General features: G+C 37.0%; 1 protein-coding gene across 3 annotated transcripts in view; it reads right to left on the reverse strand.

The window, feature by feature from the left end:
- Ankrd12 (ankyrin repeat domain 12) overlaps positions 1–23,771 on the reverse strand; it is a 110,873-nt gene that overhangs the window by 71,485 nt on the left and 15,617 nt on the right. For 2 of the 3 annotated variants that reach the window (XM_048442091.3, XM_048442092.3), the window contains exons 2-5: positions 13,335–13,472; positions 10,609–10,756; positions 5,358–5,426; positions 613–759 (exon numbers count right to left, since the gene is read on the reverse strand). In XM_048442091.3, coding sequence (XP_048298048.3) covers positions 613–759; positions 5,358–5,426; positions 10,609–10,756; positions 13,335–13,421 — 451 coding nt within the window. In that variant the 5' untranslated portion in view covers positions 13,422–13,472. The remainder of the gene's footprint in view (positions 1–612; positions 760–5,357; positions 5,427–10,608; positions 10,757–13,334; positions 13,473–23,771) is intronic. The other variant, XM_048442094.3, reaches the window with a different exon arrangement.

Here is a 23,771-nt window from a genome sequence, read left to right on the forward strand (position 1 = left end):
GCACACAAATGGTCAGGCACACACACATACTAATGCATGCACACACTCATAAAAAGATAAGTAATTTTCTGGGCTCAGAGGTTAAGAGTAATGGCTTCTCTTCCAGAAGACCCGGGTTCAAGTCCCAAAACCCACATGGTAGCTCACAACTGTCTGTAACGCCAATGAGACATTTTCACAGAGACATACATTCAGGCAAAACACCAATGCACATAAAATTTCTCTTTTTTAAAAATAAATAATTTTCTAAAAAAAAAACCCTTAAATTTTAAAATAAGCGCTATTCAAAAAAATAAAATAGGATCCCACTTGCAAATTTTTCAAGCTGATTATTCAATTTCAAATTCCTTGTTTTATTTAGTAACTATTTAATTAATGCCCAGTAAGTATAAAGGACTCCTTCTCTTACAGACCTTGTAATCCCACTGAAGGATACAATAGTAAAATGTCATGCAAACAATAAGAAAATTAAAAACTGTTATTATGAATAGTGCTGATTAAATTCAATAAAGGATAAGAACTCAAATTAGTAGAAAAGAATTGTTAAAGAAAGTTACCCGGACTCTAGGCCAACTAAGACATATTAACTCAATTACTGTAAATGTCAATCACCTGGACTATTGTCCCTTGCTGTCATCTGCATTAGAAGTGCCATCTGCTTTCGTTCCGAGAGTGGGTAACCAAAAAGAATGCTAACTGGGGTGGATTTCTTACTTCCAGCTTCTTTTTTTGTTTTCTTCTTTTCTGGACCTTCTTTCTCTGTAACGATTAATAAATATGTAAGAATTGGAAACAAATGTAAGTATTCAAGACAACTTCTTTGGTAGATGCTATGTGTGCATATAGACAATGTGTGTATACTAGAGGCAGCCTGACAAAACTGCTAGAGTTATATAAGCAATATTTTTCTGAAAGTTCTAGAAAAATATATTCTTGATTCTGTTAAAAAATTACTACTAGGAACATTTTAATTTTGACTGTTCTATTAAAGTGTAAAATATTTAACAACAATTCAAATAGTCCTTAAAAGAGTTGTTTCTTGGTATCTCTAAGGATTGTTTCTAGTACTATGGGTAATAAAACCTGCAACTGCTCCATTCTCTAAGATAAAATGGTTCAGAATTTGTATATAACTCATGTGATTCCTCTCATACACTTTGAATTATGTCTAAATTTACTTATAACATGAAATATTGTATTAAGGCTATGAAATAATTGTTATACTGCATTGTTTAGGAAATAATGACAAGAAAAAATTCTGTAGTTATTTTTCTCAGTATTTTTATCTGTAATCAGTTGAATCTATGGACAAAAAGCCAAGTATATTACATCTTTGAAAATTCTCTTCCACACAGTATCAAGGATTATTGCTAAGCCTAAATACCAATGAGTCTTACAATTATCGTCCTAATTCTACCAATTACTTGTACAATCTTGTAAGAGGCTAAGCATTTAAGACAAGTCTCAACAAAAAGAACAATTACTGAAGAAAAGCCACCATATCATTTCCCTGCAGTGACTGGAAAGCTAAACATGGAATGACAGCAATCAAAATTAAATATGCAATCAAAATTAAATATGAACAACTAAAGGTTCTGTGTGGTTAGGAGTTAAAACATATCCTGCAAAGAGCCAGAAATTTCCAAAGTCCTTCTCAAAGAGGTCCAATCTACCACAGAGGTCCATTTTAACTGTTCAGAAATCCTTCCAGCAACGCAAAGTACTCCCAGTTCTGTGAAATGGGCTCAGGCTGCACTGGATGGTACAGGTACGATTTACAGGTATCTTTTTTCTTTTAGGAATTAAAAGAATTCACCTAAATTAATTCAGATACCAGGTACAAGTGACTCAAAGGTCTGGTTATTACCTATTAGATACCTATTTCTGGAATTTAAAATTCAGGTTTAAAAGTACTTGAAAAAAGAAGCTAAAAAAATAATTTAAAAATTTGAAACTAGCAGAAATTAAATAATAGTAAATCTTGCAAGTTTCAAAAATCAATTAAAACCTAATATTAAATCAATTAAAACCTAATATTATCTATAGACACAAGAAGTTAATGATTGGTCCAGTGTACCACCTCCAGTTAATTAGAAAAAAAACTGGTATTGCAATGATCTAGACAAATGAGGTCTTAATATTTTAAACTTTGTTGCTCACAAATGATTCAAATCATTCTGTGAACTGCTACTATGTCCATATGTTGAATGGTTTATTTTTTCCAAACAAAACCAAATGTTTCAAGACTTACTAAAAACAAACAACAACAAAATCAACCTCATTATATGTTGATTATACAAATATGTCTATCTTTCATTTTTATCATTCTTGATCATCAGTAATGAAGTGATTTCACAAAAATCCAATCTAGCACAATATTTAACCTATCACTAAAGTTATTACAAAGCCTTAAAGATGTCTTTGGAGAACACTTTTCTCCCCTGAAATACAGACTCTTTGTCTTAATGATTCTCTACAGATCTTTGTTTTCTAATGTTTAGGGAGGAACGACTACTGTTGTTTTGAATGGCCTTTCAACTGATAACAATTTTTAAATATAGTGAATGTATTTCTCTCCTAGAATCAAAATATTTAATTTAATCTAATATACAAACATTTAAGAGAATGTTGAAAAATACTTCTAAGAAAAGAAATACAACCTGGCAACAAGAGTAGAACCCTACCAGTACTTACCTCTTGTGGTTTCTGAGACAGGTTTCTGCTTTGTAGCTTAGGCTGACCTTAAACCTGTGACAGACTGGCTGCGCACCCTCACCTCTGGAGTGCTGGTATTATAGGTGTGGATTACCACACCTAGATGAATTGCTTATTACTTGCAAAACTGTGAATTTTAATATAATTAAAAAATACAGACACTCCATGCTGAATATGGTAGTGCATGCTTTTAATCCCAGCACTGGGAAGACAGAGACAGGTGGATTTCTGAGTTAAATTAAAGGCCAGCCAGATCTTCATAGTTCTAAATCAGCTAAAGTTACATAGTGAGACTTTGCCTCTTCCCCCACCACACACACAAAAAGGATGACATTCTAAAGTGTATATACCTGGTTATACTATCAAATGATCAAATATGTAAGTACTTCAGAAAAAGACAAATTGGATGTATTCCAAATATTTAAACAAAAATTTTACACTTGCATTCAATATGAACTAGTTTTTTTCCTCTGAGTTATCATAATCATCTTCAAAAAATTTATATTTTACATGAACTAGGAAAAGAAAGTGAACTGAATCGTGGCTGGTATAGCTAAATTTGAGACAATTATATTAAATTTTTAGATTGCTAAATATCAGACTACTATATTCTAAAGTTTATATTTAAAATTTATTATTTTTAATTTTTTGTGTGGTTTTGGTTGTTGTTTTGGAGACAGAACCAAACTATATAGCCCAAAATAACACAGGATTCACTGCACAGCCTAGCAATCTCCAACTTGTAAACGTTTTGACTTCTGTCTACGAAGTGCTTGGGTCTAAAGTATGCAGCCACATATCTACATAGTTTGTAAAAGTAGAAATCATCAGTAAGACTATGTGGGACTATGTGGCATCTATACTCCGAACGCCTCATTTGACTGGGCATCAATTAGACAGTGATGGCAGTTGTTTATCTGAAAAGGAGCTAGACAGTTCTCATGGTTGCTTGTTTGTTTTTGAAGGTGGGGCAGCTGGAGATCAAATCTAAGAATTTCACACGTGCTGTGTAAGAGTTCAACCACGGAGCTGTATCTCCAGTCAAGTGCTCCATTTCTCAGTAACTAAAACACATACTCATTTGTTCTAATGAGTCAAAACGTTAAACACAGGTACAACCAAATACCATCATTTAGGGCTGTCTGCCACAGAACTGAAATTCCACTCAGTCTATTTTAAGTCTTTTAACAAAAACTCTAAGAAAATTACCTAATACTAATCAAAATAAAAACTAAAATGCTCTTTCCATCAAATCCATCTTTCTGTCCTTTCTTAGCATTTAGAGTTTCAGGAACAGAGATGCCCCTCTCACATTCTAGAAGATCAGTGCTTTTTCCTTTTCCTGTCAGAATAAACACAACACTCATTGTCACTTTTCAATTAAGTGTAAAGTTACCACAGAGAAGGGACAAAACTTTTTCTTGGAAAACTTGGCTCATAAACCTATTAGTGTCTCAAAAATTAAGGAATAAAGTATTTCCCAGTGAAGTAGTTTCCAAGTAAGACAATGGAGGCAGGTGAGCATAACTTACTCGCCAGGATGAATATTGCATCCTGGGGAAGAGGGGCACTGCTATTAAGCCCAGGTACTAAAAACGCTATGAGCAGGTGACTGTGCCTTCGTCAGCAGTGGCAGGCAGACCACAGTCTACTTCATCAGGCCTGGGTCGGTCTTGGTGTTCAGCAGTCCCCTTCAGAAAGGCACACTGATGCCACAGCAAACACAGCCATAAGGAACTTATTTCCTCAATGATTTCAGGATAACTTTAAGAATGAAATTAGTTCTTCCCCACCTCTAGAGAGTCCCCCAAATTTGTAAGATAAATAAAATACATATAGAAACAGTAGCTTTGTGTTCAATTTCTATAGCTAAGTGTCATATGCTAAAAACTAGAATGAAATTCCCAAGGGCTATACAAGATTTTCATTTTGGTAAGTTCAAAGATGAATGTCAAATTTTAAGAAGAAAGATCAGTCAAAATAACTAGTCTTGCTTGCCATGATGAAGCATGCTCTATAATCCCAGCACTCAGGAGGCAGAACCAGACAGATCTCTGTGAGTTTGAGGCCAGTCTGATATACAAAGAGTTCTAGGCTAGCCAGACCTACACAATGAGGCCTTATTTTAAAAACAATTAGTTTTATTCTTTATTTTAGAATGAGGGAGTTTCTCGCCTATATTTTTTATTTAGAGTAATTATGAATCCCAAACAACTGAAGCTGTAACTAACTAGAGAAGTTCTAACACAGTTAATGGGGGGGGGGGACATTTGTCTAGGTGACCCCATATGTTAATACACTTATGGTTAAATTCTACCTGTAAAGCAAAAATCAATAAACACTACAAAATTCAATGAATACTATTTTTAAATATCTATTTTAAAAGAAGAAATCACCTGACTAAACAAGTATGATAATGCCGTTTATCACAATAAGTACACTTGGGAAGAATTTACAAGGCAGACCAGGAGCCTCAGCATCCTCTCTTAGGGAAGACTCTGAAGCTGAAAATTTTGGTGGATTCATTTAATTTAGCAAAGATATCTATAAACTGTTTTTAAAACAAGTTATTTATAGTACACTACTCAAATAAACATTACAAAATCCACTGGCTAAACAGGAACACCTGATAATCTAATTACCTGAGTATGTCCTGTAAGAAGATATAAGTCTCTCCCCCCAATTTTCACTTGTATGTCCTGGGTCTGAATCTACAGAATGAAAAGAGACAGGAGAAAAGAAAAAAGCATACGAAGGGAAATGCAGAATTCAATGTAACAATATTTTTAAAAGACCATCAGTTAATTAGGCAATGATGTATCACTGGCTTTACCTCAAAAATAGTATTTTGGAACAACAAATGACATTTAAAATACAGGTTTGTCCAACATGTAACATTTCAGTTTCCTAAGCAGAGTACCTTAAAGTTTAAAAATGTAAACCAATAACACTATGATGTTGTTTAAGTATAGCTCTTTTGATGCTATATTTTTTAACTCTGTCAATATGAGAGACAATGTTCTTATCACCAATTTTCCGTTTAGAATTTGTCTTTGAGTAAGCTAATCAAACTTATTTTCTGTGACGACCAAAATTACTCCCAAGACAAAAGAACACCTAGGACCTCAGTATCGTCCTAGACCACAGAGTAGGACTGCACTCATCACAGTACTCATCACAGATTGTACTCATTCCCAGTCAGAGGAATTACTGCCGTATTTACTAACGAAGACAGAGATCATCCAAAACTATCATCTTACAATCTAGGCTTAGAGTATGGACTTCGACCAATTTAAGACAGCTATTGAGAACTCTGATGATACAAACAGAGCTGCTTTTACTTTTAAATCGTAAGTCATTTAACTCACAACTTACTATTCTTATAGTCACAGCCTTGGTTTATTGACACATATGTACCTTTCCAGAATAATTGTTACATACAGAACTAACAATTTAAGTATGACTAATCAAATGTTGGGGAAGAAAGCAAATTAGAAAACAATCACAGAATACAATATATGAGAACTTTAAACTTCTCAGTTTAGTAATTAGAAGGTTTGTTCAAGAAAAGGGGATCATTAATAAAATAACCTTTAATCAAATGTAAAGCAAGTTGATAAGCTGATTCAAAGACAAGACTTTCGATGAACATGTATTGCACAAATTACATAAGAATTACATTTAAAAAATCCGACATTTCACATAGAAATAAGCAAAGTTTTAAATGGCTTCCATAGACTATTTGGCTTAACTTATGTATTTAATAATTTCTGAGACAAGGTCTCATCCAAGGTAGCCTTGGATGGTCTGGAACTCACTATATAGACCAGGCTGGCCTCTTAACTCAGAGATTCATCTCCACTGCCATTCCCTCCCAAGCAATGGTATGTTTTGCTCATGTTCACACTGTCATAATATTTCACCGGCCCTCCCTTTATTTGTTCGCCATGATCCTATATTCTTCCCTCTACTACTTCTATGTCATAGAAACGTGTCTGTATTTAAATCTTTTTTCTGTAGATAAAGAAAACGTGATGTCTCATCTCTCTCCCCTTAACCTTTGTTCCCCTTTCTTCTCCCAAAACACACACACACACACACACACACACACTAACACACACACACAAACACACACACAGACACACACACATACAGAGACACAGACACACACAGAGACAAAGACACACTAACACATACACACACAGACACACACATCTTGTAAAGCATGTTATTCTCTCCACTTTGCTTGAGTCACTTTAAAGTAAGCCCTTTAATGACATCCACAGCCTCAGGAAAGGTGAATTTCTATGGCTGGCTGACAGAGAAGGCTTCATTCACAAAATTTAACATAGTCTACAACTTTGGGACCAGACTGTGCCTCTTTGAATTTTCTTGAATCACACTGCCTTAAATGTCAAGAGAAAACACGATAGTGCCAAATAAATGATGTTTACCAAGAGGAGACCATATATATACACACATACACACACAATTATATATCGTATGTATGATATTTCTAGCTACTTATAATATGCAAACTGAAATGATAGGCACTACTAGTTCATCTTTATAGACTATTAGGACTATCATAAGTAAAACCACGTCCTTTCAAATGCTATTTGAGTTTGGGAATATCTGTAAACTGCTGGAGGCTTCTCAGCTAGGTATGATTATCTTGGAGAAACATGAAGAATCAGAAGGCCCTCTTTTAATAAAGAAGTGATTCAGGATATAAAAAAAAGCGCAGTCTACAAAGACAGTCTTGATGACACTACTCCTCATCAAACAACTGTAGGTTTTTAGTTTAGCAGTCAAGAAAGAGCCTCATACAGGGCATCTAAGACAGCTGTCTAGTACTTTGACATACAGTGTTATGACTTTCCCTTAGATGGCATGAGACTAAAAAAAAAGAGTTAGTATAACTGTATAACTGGTAATGGATACTTATTAGATTTATTAGAAACTTTTAATAATGCCAGGCATAGTGGCTTATGCCATTAATCTCAACAACCAGGAGGAAGAGGCAAAGTGTATCTCTGTGAGTTCCAGACTGGCCAGGAATATATAATAAGACTTTACTTCAAAATAGATAAACAATATTTAGTAATTATTAAAGGTAAAAAACTTCATCAGTTTATTACACTTTATAAACAGTGATAACATTATAAAAGTCATCTGCCCTATATTTGTGTTTCCTTTCATATTAGGAATACCCAAATCATGATCAAAGTGACAAATACCATCAGGTTTTGGCTTTTGGTATTCTCATGCAAGTTCAGGACACTAATCAGTAACAGTAGATTTAAAGTTTCTTGGTTTTTTGAGACAGAGCTCTCTATGTATCCCAGGCTGGCCTGAAACACACAGAGATCTGCTCAGCTATGCTTTTCGGGTGCTGTGATATTAAAGGCAGATACCATCACACCTGACTAGAAGTTGCAGTTTCTAAGGAGGTCATTTCATTAATAAAGAACCAAGTCTCATGGGAAGAAACACACTCTAGTGCTCCCTTTTGACAAGAAGTTGAGCATGCAACTAACTCTGAGGGGAAAATGTTTAAGGAAAAAGTTCATGTATAAACTAAAGGGAAAAGGAAAGAAAGACTAAGAGGAATCTAGTTTCATCTTACATTGCTGAGTTGAATCAACTCTCGACTATGTCTAGTGTTCTCATTGCATTAAATTACAAAATCCTTAGCTAGGACGAAGAGAGGGTTCAGCAGTTAAGAGCACTGGCTGTTCTCCCAGAGGACTTATTTTCTGGTGTGGGAGAATTATCTGTATTCTGTCAATCATATTTTAATAAAACGCTGATTGGCCAGGCAGGCAGTATAGGTGGGAAAGCCAGACAAGAAGTAGAGGTGGAGCAAAGAGACTGGGAGTATTCTGGGAAGCAGGAAGCTCCCTCTGTAGTTCTGCCTAGACCACCAGAGAGGAAAGATGTAAGCTGCCCGGCTGGAAAAGGTACTGAGCCATGTGCTAATGCAGATAAGGATAATGGGGTGACATAAGTTATAAGAGCTAATAAGTAGCCTGACCTAATGGGCCAATCAGTTTCTAATCTTATGGAGTCCTGTGTGTAATTTTCTTTGGGGCTTGCGGGCTGTGGTGTACTGCGTGGGACAGATACCCCAACAAGCCGGCCTTCATGTTACATAATTTTCTTTCTTTTTTTCTTCCCCCCTTATGATTTTTTTGTGGTAGAGTTTCTCTGTGTAGTCCTGGCTGTCCTGGGGCTAGCTTTGTAGACCAGGTTGGCCTAGAACTCTCAGAGATCCGCCTGCCTCTGCCTCCCCAGTGCTGGGAGTAAAGGTGTGCGCCACCACCGCCTGGCCAAGAATTAGTTTTAATTGCCATCACTTACAGGGTGGTTCACAACTGTCTTCAGTTCTGCTAGATCTGATGCACTCTTTGGCTTCAATAGGTATCAGACACATGTGGTACACAGAGATACATACAGACAAAAAAAAAACCCATAAAAATAAATCCTTACCTACCATTGATTCATTATGTCACACTTAATTACTATGTCACAAAGTGAATCACACTACATCACTTTTCAAGGTCATAATTCTCTGAAGTTGGTAATGTGGAAGAAAAATTGTACTTATGAAAATGAAAAACTTAGAATTTACACAGAAGCCAAATTATCTTGTCAGGTAATAACACTGATCAAATACCAAGATTTCCTCCTCCTACCGTCTGCTGAGATCACAGCTTGCCTGTCCTGCCGGAGTGGCCAGCTGGAGGAGACATTCTTTCAAATGTTAGTAAAATTGCTCTCAAGCTTAAAAAAAAAATTAGCTGGAAAACAACTGAAGAAGACACTTACTTAACAATGACCTCTGGCCTCCACAAGCACTTTTACATATGTATGTACACACACAATCACAAACATCTGCATGCATGCCCATGACCCCTGTAGTGGTTTGAATGAAAATGGCTCCATAGGATCATAGATTTGAACACTTGGTCACCAGTGAGTGGCACTACTTGAAAGGATTAGGAGGTGTGGCCTTGCTAAAGGAAGTGTGTTACTGGGGGTGGGCTTTGAGGTTATAAAAACTCCATTATAAGCCCAGAGTCTCTCTCTTCCTGCGGCCTGAGGATCCAGCTGCAGAACTTTCAGCTACTTCTCCAGCACCATGGCTGCCTTTGTGCTTCAATGCTTCGACTAAACCTCTAAAACTAAGCAAGCTCCAATTAAATGTTTTGTTTTTTTTTAAAGAGTTGCTTGTGGTCATGGTATCTCTTCACAGCAACAGAATGGCGACTAAGATATCCACCCTGCATTCCATGGCACATATATGGAACTCAAAGAACAACTTCTGGAGAGTCAGTTCTCTCCTTCCAACATGTAGGTCCCAGGGATTGAATCTAGGTAACAGGCTTGATTGCTAGCACCCTTATGTACATTTGGTGACCCCTGACATGTTGGAGTTTGAGAAATAAAATAACTATGAATTAAGCAGTTAGCCTCATTTGGGATGTACTACATATTTCTACTTTATCTGTGAATCAAAAATGCCTAAATTTTTCTGCTATGTCCAAAGGGCAATAAAAAATGCAACATCTTTTTCTCATATATACAAAATATTAATAATGTTTATCATACTGAACAATTTTCATTAGTGAAATGAACCCCTAAAACTAAGTTCTGAACATGCTAAGAGATTTGTTATAAATATTCAGAGTAAGGAATATAGACATTGTTTTAAATCTATTAGAAACCATAGTTTGGATGATAAACAGAAATACTTCTGCCCCCATGACAAATCTGAAATACTCAGTCTTTCTCTATGAGCCAAAATGTCAAGAGGAGTGGTGCACAGAAAAGTAAAAAGAAACCACAGTTAAGAACATGGTGAATTTATCAGAAAATAAATTATTCTACCTGTGTCTGAATCTCGCTCTTCATTTCTTGATGGGCTAATGGTAAAAGGCAGTTTACGTTTCATAGATGATTTCTCTTTCATTTCCTTGCCCATATCACTTCGGTCAATTTTTGAAGTTTTGCTGTAAGATGCAATCTTGTCTTTACTCTATTGTAAAAAAAAAAGATAAAATTATATCAATATTAGCTAAACAACATGGAATTTTGAATTAAATTCTCTTTATTATTTGGGCTGGACTGATGGCACAGAAATCAAGAGCACTTGTTGTTCTTGCAGAGCACCTGGGTTCAGTTCCCAGCTCCACATGGCAGCTCACATCTCTGTATCTCCATTTCTTGGTATCCAATGTCCTCTTCTGACCTACATGGGCACTGCATATGGTGATGCATGTGCGTATGCGTGTGCATGTGCACACACCCACACCCACCTATACATTTTCTGAAATCCTCTGTAAAGGAATTTTTAAAATAGAAAAATATAATGTATCAATGACTTAAAACAGAACTTCAACAATTACATCTCCTTTGTGCTGGTTAGTTTTATGTCAACTAAACAAAAGCTACAATTATCTAAAAGGAGGGAACCTCAATTGAGAAAATATCTCCAAAAGATCCAGCTGTAGGGCATTTTCTTACTTAGTGATTGATGGGGAAGGGTCCAGCCCATTGAGGGTGGTGAAATCCCTGGGCTTCTATAAGAAAGCAGGCTGAACAAGCCATGATGAGCATGTCAGTAAGCAGCACTTCTCCATGACCTCTACATCAGCTCTTGCCTCCAGCCCTGTGTGAGTTCTGCCTCCAAGGTTTTTGATAACAAACTGTTATACAACTGTGAGTGAACTATGACCCTTTCTTCCCAAGTTTATTTTGGTCATGTTTCATGACATCAATAGTAATCCTAACTAAGACATCCCACAACCCTCTACTTTTTTGAGACAAGATCTCACTAGGTAGCCCAGGCTGGACTCAAACTCGCAGTAACACTCCTACTGCAGCTTCCCAAAAACCAAGATTATAGGTGTGAATCACCAACCTGGCTTAATTTTAACATTTTCCAAAGGTTATTTCATAACAACAGAAAATTTAAATAACACTCAGATAGCTTAAATATAACAAAATCAAATACCTAAATATAATCTAAATGTATTACATATAAAGAAGAGAGAGAAAAGAAGGGAAGGACAGGAAGAAGGGAAGGAGAGATAGAGGAGGGGAGGAGAGAGGAGAAGAGAGGAGAAGAGAAAAGCAAGAAAGACAGACGAGAAAATAATAAACACTGAAACTGAGCTTAAATGTTAGTCAAGAGAATAATAAAATTAAAGACAATTATTTCTAATTTACATCAATAAAAACCTTAAAGCCTATATATATGTATATTATAATTTTCCTAGAAAATATGCATCACTAAAATGAAACTGAGCATAGTGGCATATGCCTTTAATCCTAGTACTTGGCAGGTGGATTTCTGAGTTCCAGGCCAGTTTGGTCTACATGCGTGTTTCAACATAAAGATTCTGTCTCAAAAAAAAAAAAGTAACAAAAAAAAGGGGGAAATGAAAAGAAAAGAAAAACTGAATATATCTTGACCACAGAGGTGCAGTTGTGGTACACACCTTTAATCCTAGCACTAGGGAGGCAAAGACAGAAGGATCTCTATGAATTTGAGGCCAGCCTGGTAACAAAGCAAGTTTCAAAACAACCAGAGATACACAGAGAAATCCTGTCTTGAAAAACAAAACAAAACAAAATGTCCAATGGTCAAAGATTTGTTTACAAAGGTGTATATGGGCTGACAAGACTTTTCAGCAGTAAATGAATTTATGAATGAGGCTGGTGACCTGAGTGTGACCCTTAGGACCCCCATGGTAGAGGAAGAGAACTGACTCCACACATTGTCCTCTGACCTCCACGCCCATATGCTAGGATAACAACCAGGAATGGCAACAGAAGAAAAAAATGGTACCCTTTCATGATTTTACAAGAACTTTAACAAGATAATTCAAGGAACAGGTATTGCCTGTTCTATACAAACAATACAGTAAACACAAAAATAAAACTACGATCTATTCAACTCAGGTCTAAAATAAAGAAATCTAATATTTAATAAAGTCCAAGACAGAAAATTACAGATTGAGGAAATATAAAAATCTTAAAATTGTCAAATCAAATTCAATGTCATGAGAAAACAACATTCTGGGGCTGTAATAACAGCTCAGCAGTTAAAAGCATGTACCATTGCGCTTCCAGAAGACTCAAGTTTAATTCCCAAAACTGACATGTGACCACTTGTAATTGCCTGTAATCCCAACTCCAGGCTACCTGGCACCTTTTCTGGCCTCCAAGGACACCTACACACATGTGGCATACATTAAATCTTTTTTAAAAAAAAAAATTAGCAAAACATGATTAACCCAGACAATGCAAAGACAGCTCCTTATTAGAGAAACTCTAGGGTTGAAGAGATGGTCTAGTTGTTAAGGGCAGGCACTACACTCTTGGTGAGGACCTGGGTTTGGTTCCTAGCACCACACTCATAACTGCTGGTACCTTCAGCTCTAGGAGACCAGACTGCCACTCCCTGGCTCTGAGGGTACCTGTATTTACATGTGCATATACCCACACATTTAATATCCATGTTACATTTTTCTGAGTAATTACTAAAAATACTAAGTTGGGAGTCTTTTATCCAGGTTTCAAAGAGTAAAGGAAGTCTAGCTATCTGGTACCTTTCTTCCATATGGTCTCTCTACCATATTGCTGTCACTGTCAGAATTTTCACTCTGAACTGGTTTTGTGAACCCAGATTTGGGCATTTTATAGCTGTTCAGCTAGCTGCTTCTTCTATCAGTCTTCTCATCCTGGATCTGCAAAAAACAGATACACAAGCATTATTTTTATATGAATACAATACAATATACTTAATGTTTGTGTCACAGTTAATACAATTTAGATTTCTCAGTTTCTACAATTTTTTCAAAAAAGATATCCTACATTTTCATTTATCAACTTGTGTTTTTATTAAAGTTCCATTGTTTAAGTCTCTTTGGCTTGCCAAGGGCAGGAAGGAGAGTGACCTAAGTTCCACCATCTCTGAACTACCACCTTCAACAGCAGCAGTGGCAAAAGTTTCTCATTCCAACATGATGCTGACGCGGGAGCTTCAAATAGGCTTCTCTTCATACTCAGGCAAACCATGGTAGGTGTCATCAGAAATGTATACCTAACTTCCTACATTAAACTCTACCTGCATAAAATCTGTGGAGTAGTTTCTTCCCTTCACTGAACACTCAGCTGCCTTGTAACTTTAGCAAGCTCTTTGTTCATAGGCTTGTGCTGTGCTCCAAAAGTCACTTTATACACCATTTTCTTCCAAGCTTCTCTCTCCTGCTGTGACCAGCGAGGACCCTCTCAGAAGCTTACGCTTATGACAAACTTGGGAGTGGAAAGATGCACCAAAAATTCTAAGAAAGTTTCACATATAAAAGGGAAAGCTAAGATCTAAGCCTGTTTTTGTTCTCCGATGATCTAAGAGCCACGTGTAGCTATTTAAATAAAAAGTAAACAAAATTTACAGTAGCTATTTATATTATACAGTATAGGTATACATTTATATTCTCATGGGAAAGCTTCACTGCTCAGCAGCGGACTAGATTAAGGTTCCTGGTCAAGAAGGGCACTGAGAAATACAATGACTGACAAGCTTACTTTCAACTCCTTCATGCAATAAGCTTCCAGTGAGTATCACATGTTTTAAGTGACCTGCCATTTTGGTGCTTATATGAACTACTAAACTTCAGACACTTTGGTAGTATTAGTAGACTCTGCTATACACACTCCAAATTGTCCTGTTGGTGTTTGAAACTTCATTTGGTTGTGAAAAGGAGGAAAGGGTAAAAAAAAAAAATACCTTAAATGAACTGAATTAACAAAAACCATAGTAAAATGGATGTGCATAGAACCTAAATAAAATATAGTTAGTTCCTGGCACAATGTAAATCACAATCACTAGAGTAACCATCATGAAAACTATAAAAACAGAAATTAAATAATTAAAAACTAGATAATTAAAATAGAATATTTAAACAAGAAATACTGCTGGGCGGTGGTGGCACACACCTTTAATCCCAGTACTTGAGAGGCAGAGACAGGCGGATCTCAGTGAGTTCGAGGCCAACCTGGTCTACAAAGTGACAAAGGACAGTCAGGACTGTTGACACAAAGAAATCCTGTTTCAAAAAACAAAAAAAGAAAAAGAAAAAAAAGAGAAAAGAAACACTGTCAATTGGACTGGTTAGATGGCTTGGCAATTAATTAAGCCTGATAACCTGAACTCAAAGCCTGGAACTCAGAGATAGAGCTACTTCCATAAACTGCCCTCTGGCCTCTACATGCATGCTGTGGTATGTACACATGTATGCGCGCGCGCGCACACACACACACACACACACACACGATTTCTTTTAAATGTCAATAACAACTGGTTGGGGATGTAAGTTGTAGTTACAGTCAACTCTACCACATCAAACCAAAACAACAACAAAAAAGTCACCTACAAAAATCGTCACAGTTCAAATCTTTCCTTTTACAGAGAGGAAATAAACTTTCCATGGGTGTTTCAGCATTACACATAAAGAGTAGAGTGAGTCTTGGGGCATTCAACTACTCAGAGTATTAACATATAAACAGAAGCATTTAAAACTAAGTACATTCCTCAATTCTGGCCATGAGTAATGCTTAGAGAGTTAGAATCACAAGTCACAGAAAAACAGAAAAAATTCAATTCAAATCAAAACTAAGCTGCTTAATAATAAACATCAGCCTAGTGAGACTATGAAGACAAAACATTATCTCCTTTGTGGATGAATCAAGGCAAGTTATTAATGACCTAAAAAAGTGTCATGAGGTTTTGTTGCTGTTATTTTTGTTTGTCAAGACAGTGCTTCTCTGTTTAGTCCTGGCTGTTCAGGAACTCTTCCTCTGTAGACTAGGCTAGCCCCAAACTCATAGAGATCCTGCCTACCTCTGCCAGCCAAGTGCTGGGATTAAAGGCAAGCATCATCACCACAGAGCTACAAGTATTTTTTGAAAAATGATTTCAGGACAAAAATGTTATATTAGATGGAATGTGTGTCAGAAAGTTTACACATTATCTTATATCTTAAAAGACCTTTACTTAGAAAACTTAGAAAGACGTAATGAAAATCATGATACATTTAAAAAAGATTTAACATTTAAAAGTTACAGATTTAATGTAAATCATAATCATTAATCACTAAACTATACAAAAAGATATAAAAAGCACTCTAAAAATGAGTAGTTCAAAATATACAAATAACCCAATAAAAGGCAAGAAAAGAAACAAAGAAATGCAATATTGGTTAAGCCTGCAAGAGAAGGAGCTTGTCACTGAGCCTAACAGCCCAGAGGTTGAGAGAACCAAGTCCCAGAAATTATTTTCAGACCTCCACATGTGAATTATGTGGCATGCACATACATATATACATACACACAATAAATATTTTTAAATTTTAAAATGTAACAATCAATAAATGAAAGCCCTAATCCAAACTTAGAAATAGTTACACAAAATACAAATGGTTCATTTCTTGGTTGTTTTCCAAAGAGAAGGGTTGATTTTGCCTCACGTTTTAGGGCAGGAAAGACCTGATTGGTAGCTCATTATCTTAATGCCCCAATCAACAAGTAGTCTAGCAGAAAGGCTTAAAGGACAATCTTTCTAACTTGTTTCTTCTAAGAAACATGACTCAGTAGAAAAGGAGTTTATGTGAAAGAAAGGTATTTCAAGTAAATGAAGCAGTGACATGCGTTATTATTCTAACGTCTGACAAAATAGAGGCTTCAATCCAGAGCTAATAACAATGATAAAGAAGACCACTTTATACTATTAATGGAGCAATCCATCAAGGATGTGAGCGAAAACTCCTGGAAAGCAACTGTGTCTGCAAAGCCGGACTGACTGATAAACTACAGCGACGTGGAGAGGTTGCAATGTTATAGGCTCACGGGCTGGTAATCTCACTTCTGAACAGCCATACCTTACCCACCTCTCTGTCAGAACTAGCATCCTGTTATGTGACAGAATAAAAACCTTTTGAAATTTATGAACTTGATAGACCGCATCTTCCACAAACCCAAAAGCTAAGATCTTATGTCATCATATAACACATAAGGCTTATAGAAAAGCTTCCTCCATCCTGCAGTAACCATCTCTTTGATATACTTATCAATGTATTTTCAACTTGCCTGGATTTATGACTTTTTTTTTTAAAAAAAAAAGATTTATTTATTTATTTCTTATGTGTACAACATTCTGCCTCCATGTATGCCCGTACGCCAGAAGAGGGCGCCAGATCTCATTACAGATGGTTGTGAGCCACCATGTGGTTGCTGGGAATTGAACTCAGAACCTCTGGAAGAGCAGCCAGTGCTCTTAACCACTGAGCCATCTCTCCAGCCCCCTGGATTTATGACTTTATTTAGCATACAAAACTATAAAACTTAATGAAACTGCTTCTATGTTGGAATATGGAATTTGGGGGTAACCTAAATCTGTATTCCTGGATCATGGTCAGTCAAAATGGTTCCCGAATAAAACTCTCTTGAGCAAGGCTTACATCCGAAGAGAATAGGATCCCAAGAAGCCAGTACATGCTGTAGAGACAAATCCCAGTGTCACTATCAGTGGCTCCTCAGTCTGCCCCAACTGTCAACCCCCCTCTCAGAGTTGACTCCCAGTCCAGTCGGAGTTTGTGAGCTCAAGCAAACTGTCTTAGTGGATGACCCCCTCACGGTCTCTTGGGAGCTCAGTCCAATGTTCTGATGTGGGTCATTGCCTCTGTTCCCATCTGTTGTTGGAAGAAGGTTCTATGGTGATATTTAAAATAATCATCAGTCTGACTACAGGGTAAGGCCAGTTCAGACACTCTCTCCTCTATTGCTTGGGGTCTTAGCTGGGGTCATCCCTGTGGGTTCTTGAGCATTATTCTAGAGCCAGGTTTCTTGCCACCTCCCTAATGGCTCCCTCAATCAAGTTACCTCTTTCCTTGCTCCTGTATCTGTCCTTCCTCCATCTTGACTATCCCAATCCCTCAAGTTCTCCTCAACGCCCCCCTTCTCCCCTTCTTTCTATCCCCTGCCTCCATGCTCCCAAATTTTTGTCTGTTTCCAATTTCCAGGAGGGTCTATATATATTTTTCTTTGGGTTCACCTTATTACTTAGTTTCTCTAGGATCATGAACTATAGGCTCGACGTCCTTTGTTTATGCCTAGTATCCAGTTATGAGTGAGTACATAACATATTCGTTTTTTTGGAGGGGGGGGTCTGGGTTACCTCACTCAGGATAGTGTTTTCTATTTCCATCCATTTGCATGCAAAATTCAAGATGTCATTGTTGGTTTTTTGTTTTTTGTTTTTTGTTTTTTTACTGCTGAGTAGTACTCTAATGCATAGATGTGCCACACTTTCTTTACCCATTCTTCAGTTGAGGGGCACCTAGGCTGTTTCCAGGTTCTGGCTATTACAAATAATGCTGCTATGAACATAGTTGGACCAATGCTCTTGTAGTATGATAGTGCATCTTTAGAGTATATTCCCAAGAGTGGTACAGCTGGAGTAGGGAGGGCCTTGGACTTTCCACAGGGCGGGGTACATGGCCCTTTCTTAAGATTGGAGGGGGGGATGGGAGGGTCTGTGGAGAGAGTGGGAGGGGAGTGGGAAATTTGGAATGGTATTTTTTTAAGTAATAAAATAATAACAATAATTAAATAAATAAAATACTATCTCTTATTCTCTTTAGGTGAGACATGTGTTTTCTGCACTGTCAAGAACATTACAAATCTAAGCATCAAATACAAGTGTACTCAATTCATAAAGCAAATACTACAAGAGTTTAGGTCAAACTAACCCAGCACAGTTACAGTAGCTGACTTCAACACATGACTTGAAACAATTAACAGATCAACCCAGCAAAAAATGAACAAAAGAAACATTTGGACAAAATTACATCGTAAACCAAATGGATTTAACAGACATCAACAGAACATTTCACCCTTGGCCTGATAACCTGAGTTTGGAGTTAGGAAGTAAGTGATTCCCACAAGTCACGTCTCTGACCTCCACCATAAGTCATTAAATTAATTCATCCAAACATTGCATAACACATATTTCTCTTTATAGCCATCAGAACTTTCTCTAAATAAAGATCACATATTAGAACACCAAGAATGTCTTAAGAAATGTAAGAAAAGTAAAATAATTCTGTATTACATCTGGTCACAACAAAATAAAATTGTCCTAATAGAAAGATAGACAATAGAACATAAACAAACACATGGAGACTGAATAATTATTAAGTGATGAATGGGTGATTAAAAATACTCAAAAAGAATTTTTTAAATTTCTAAAACTGAATGTAAATGAAAACACAAAACATACCAAAAATAATGAGATACAAAAAAGTAATCCTAAGAGGAAAGTTTTTATCTGTATGGACCTGCATTAATAAAGCATGCTGGAGCTAGGCATGGTGACGCAGACCTTTAATCCCAGCACTTGGGAGGCAGAGACAGGTGGATCTCTGTGAGTTCAAGGCCATTCTGGTCTACATAGAGAGTTACAGGACAGCCAGGGCTACACAGAGAAACCCTGTCTTGAAAAAACGAAGTAAGAAAAAAGAAGAGAAAAGAAACCAGAAAATGCCAAGCATGGTGGTACACACCTTTAATCTTACCCAGCAGACAAAGGCAGGTGAATCTCTGTGAGTCTGAGGCCAGCCTGGTCTACACAGTGTATTCCAGGACATAGCAAGACCCTGATTTTTGTTTTTAAAAAAGAAAAGAGAGCTAATGAACAGCCTAATGATACACATGAAGGCAAAACATCAAGATCAATGCACATAAAATAAAAATATATCATTTAAAATAAAGATTCAATTTAGTAAGATTAAAGAGGAAGCCATTATGATACATACCAAGAAATTTAAAAATCTTTATGACATATCTTAGAACTGTATATTCCACTAAACTGGAGATTCTAAAAGAAATAGACAATATCTAGATACATGACTTACTAAAATAAAACCAAGATAAGGTAATTTTAAAGAGATCAGTAACAAGCAGTGAGAATGGAGCAGTAATATATAATCAGGGATGTCAAATGAGTCAGAGGTTAAGAGCACATACTGTTCTGATGGAGGACTTAAAAGTCAGTTCCTAGCACCCGTGTTGAGTGGCTCCAACCTTCCTGTAACTCCAGCTTCAGGACACCTCAGGCCTCAACAAGCACTTGAGTATACATAAACACACACAGTTACACACAAAGTACATATAGTGATAGATGCCCCATATCATGTGGCTCTTCTGACATGAGACAGAGATTTTGCATTTCACTTTAATAAGCATGCTTGGGTTTAGAGAAGGAGAGCCACACTCCAACTCCAAAGCCAGCTTTAATCTTTTAATTGGACTGTGACTACAAAAAGACCATTTGCATTAAATGTCTGTAGAGAACGGTTCTCAGAAACATGGACATAACTACATGAAGAGAAATGAAACCAGATTCCTACCTGTCATTCTACCATACACCAGTTCAAAATGGGTTGAAGACCTTAAGTAAGACTTGAAACAAACTTTCAGAGCAAATACATCACGTACAGGCACAGGCTGGGCATGGTGGTGCACACCTTTAATCCTAGCAGCACTCAGAAAGAAAATAGGCAGGGATCTCTCCAAGGCCATCCCGGTCTACACAGCGAAGACCAAAGTCTCAGGTCAGCCAAGACTAAACAGTCAGACTCTATCTCAAAAAGATCAAGAAGATAATGGCAGACACAAAATTTTTCTGAGGATAATATCTCGAAAAAATAACTAAAAGTTGATAAATGAGATTGCACAATATTAAAAATCTGTACAGCAAAGGAAACAACCAATAGGCCACCCAACAGAAAGATAAAAGTATAATTACCAGAGTGCAAGGTAGTGAAGAAAAACAAGTAGGCTACAGTGACAGCTAAACTTCTAGTTCTAGCAACAAAATTTTTAAAAATGGAAAATAATTTAAAGAAGCAATTAGCATTTATCCACAGTACTTATATTCTAATAGAAGTAAGCAAGAAGCCATAGAGAAGGCTCCATGGTTAAGAGCAACACCACTCTTTTGGAGAACCCAAGTATCCATTGCCAAGCAACTCACAACCATGAAAAACTCCACCTCTAGCAGGATCCAATGTCTCTGGACTCTGTGGGCACCTTTGCTCATGTGTACTCCTCCACACTGACAAAAACATATACATATTTTTAAAGATAAGCCTTTCCGTGTGTGTGTGTGTGTGTGTGTGTGTGTGTGTGTGTGTGTGTGTGTGTGTGTGGTTTCACTGAAAATTTTCCATCTGGGCTGGTAATGCCATCCCCCGACCCCAGCCCCAAGAGCCATAGTAAAAACCCCAACATGAGGCATGAATTTTGAATTGTTGGTTGAATAAGGGATTCCAAAAGCATTATAGGCTACTCCTACTGCTCTTCAGAGCAAAGTTCCTTTTGCTGAAGGTATCACACACTTTGGACACAGGACCCAAGGACCTAAGCTGGATCTGATCTAAAAGCCTTGTCCCTGAGGACTACTTCTCATGGTACCAGAAGATGCTATGTCAAGGGAGAGAGGAAACTACTATTCCTACCCCAAAAATGATGCCTATGGACCACAACAAGTACCAGCATGACGTACTAACTATTCAGGTGCAAAGGTGACATGCATACTTTGGCGGAAACCAATAGTTTTCTAATTGGACTTAAGTCTCCTAAACAAGAAGGAAGCCATGCCCGGTACTTAAAACCTTAGCCAAGTACCCAGAGCAACTGAAGTCATAAGTCTTTATCTAACCAGCATGATAGTTACCTACATTCTAAATATTTACCCTTTCAGCTATACACAAATGAAGTTCTCACACCTCAGTAAAGAAACTTCTCTTTGAAACAGGCTAAAATCACTACAGAAAACCACAATCAATCAAAATGTAGAACAAGATATGTGTGGTGCCTGGTTCCAATTCCTGCACCTAAGGATCAGAGATCACTGTAAAAGAGAGGGAAAGACTGTAATACCCAAAGGAACAGGAAGTTTGCTGCCAGAGTGCATCTCCTAGAAATGTCAGTGGTGGTGGATACTTTTAGTTGGATACTTTTAGTCCCCACATTTGAGCAGAGGCGGTGGATCTCTGAGAGTTTGAGGCCAGCCTTGTCTACAAAATGAGTTCAAGGATGGCCATGGATGTTACACAGAGAAACTCTGTCTCAAAAGAAAAAAATTACTAGTTTGCAATCAAGAAGGTTGGCATGACTTGCTAAAATGAATGAAGTTAACCAAGCTTCTTTTGTCCTAATGGGTTCTAAAAATCTTTGCACCTCCACAAGCCAGTAGAAAGCTGCAACAGCTTAAGAGAAAATGGTACCTTCTCCTCCATTCTTGGCATTCATTAGCAATGCTCAAAGTATCTAGTATCAACTACAGTAACCTCCATTGACAGTGGAAAAAGCTTAAGAGATTCCAAAAGGTCAGGTGCAACCCTGTAGATTCTAAAAACAACTTTTACAACACCCTTTCTCCTTTTACAAACTAGTAAGCTCCTGAAGATAAAATACCACTAACACAGAGTAACTAAGAGGAAAAAAAATCAATCCAAATGTGTTAGCACTTCTCTACTGCCTCACAGACCCATGCTACATAATGCTACCAGACTAACCTGCTTAAAATGATTGTTAGACTGGCTGACATAATAAACAAAGGAAAAAAGTTTTTTTTAACCTAAACTTCTCAGTCATGTTCAAAATCTTAACAATTTCCTAGGCAGATACTCTTCAGTGCTACATACAATGTGCAACAGAATCAAAAGGGAAAAAGTCAAGGTTTCATTACAGAAATCACACTTGGGATACACTTTTTTAAAAAGAGACTCACAGAGAGCTAGGGGAAAAACAAAGTGTTGAGAAAATCCATTCAGAAATGGCAGTAAGAACACATCTAGGATGTGTAGACACAGCTTTGACTGAATTTCAAATGTTCGTCCTTTCATTCATTATGCTGTTTGTATATCATTTAAATTACTTAAAGAGATTTCAATTTTTTAAAAAATATATTTTATTTATTTACTTAATTTGGAACAGGATCTCACTGTGTAGACCTGACTGATCCAGAACTTGCTATGTAGACCAGACTAGACTTGAACTCACAGGGATCTGCCAGCTTTGGCCTTCTGAATGTTTCAACTAAAGGTATGCAACACCGTGCCCAGCTCTAAAAGTATTTATTTTTAGGTGTGTGACTGTCTTGCCTGCAGGTATATCTGTGCAGCAATCTCGTGCAGAGACAAGATGAGGTTATCAGACCCTGTAGGATTGGAGTTACATACTGTTGTTAGCAGTCATGTGAGAGCTGGGAACTGAACCCAGGTCCTCTGCAGGAGCAAGTGCTCCTCCTAACCACTGAACTGTCTTTTCAGGCCTGTTCATTTATCCTGTCTCCCATCCTCCACCAAAGCATATTATTACAGGCCATCTTTTCATAATACTACTTATGAATAATCCTTGTGACAGTTGATTCCTGAATAAAACGTAAACGCCACTTTAACTGAATTCTTTAAAAATAAACATACACTTGTGCCAGTAAGATAGGTCAGTGGGTAAAGGAATTGGCCTTGAAAAGCATGGTACTTAAGTTAGACCCCTAGGGCCTATGTAAAGATAGAAGGAGCGAATTGACTCAATAAAGCTGTCTTCTGGCCTAGATATTATACTGTGGCATGTATATCTACACGCATGCACGCATACAAACACGTATACATCAGGCACAATAACAACAAATAAAATAAAAACTTTAAAAACAAATGTATACTTTAGCTTTGATAACAAGTATACTTTAAAAATGACAGATAATGGGAGAAGGCATATAAATCAAACCGACTGCTATAAGGTGTTTTTAGAAAAAGTAGAGAGAAATCTTTATCTATTATTGGTAGAAATATAAGTACAGATTCTATGGAAATCAGTACTAAAAAATCTAAAAGAAAGACTGGAGACTACAGCAAAGCTGGTAGAGTGCTGGCCTAATATTTACAAAGTCCGGGGTCCAGTCCCCAGAACTGAACCAACTA

Source organism: Myodes glareolus, chromosome 1 (assembly GCF_982192425.1).
Source record: "Myodes glareolus chromosome 1, mMyoGla1.1, whole genome shotgun sequence".
Classification (NCBI taxonomy): domain Eukaryota; kingdom Metazoa; phylum Chordata; class Mammalia; order Rodentia; family Cricetidae; genus Myodes; species Myodes glareolus.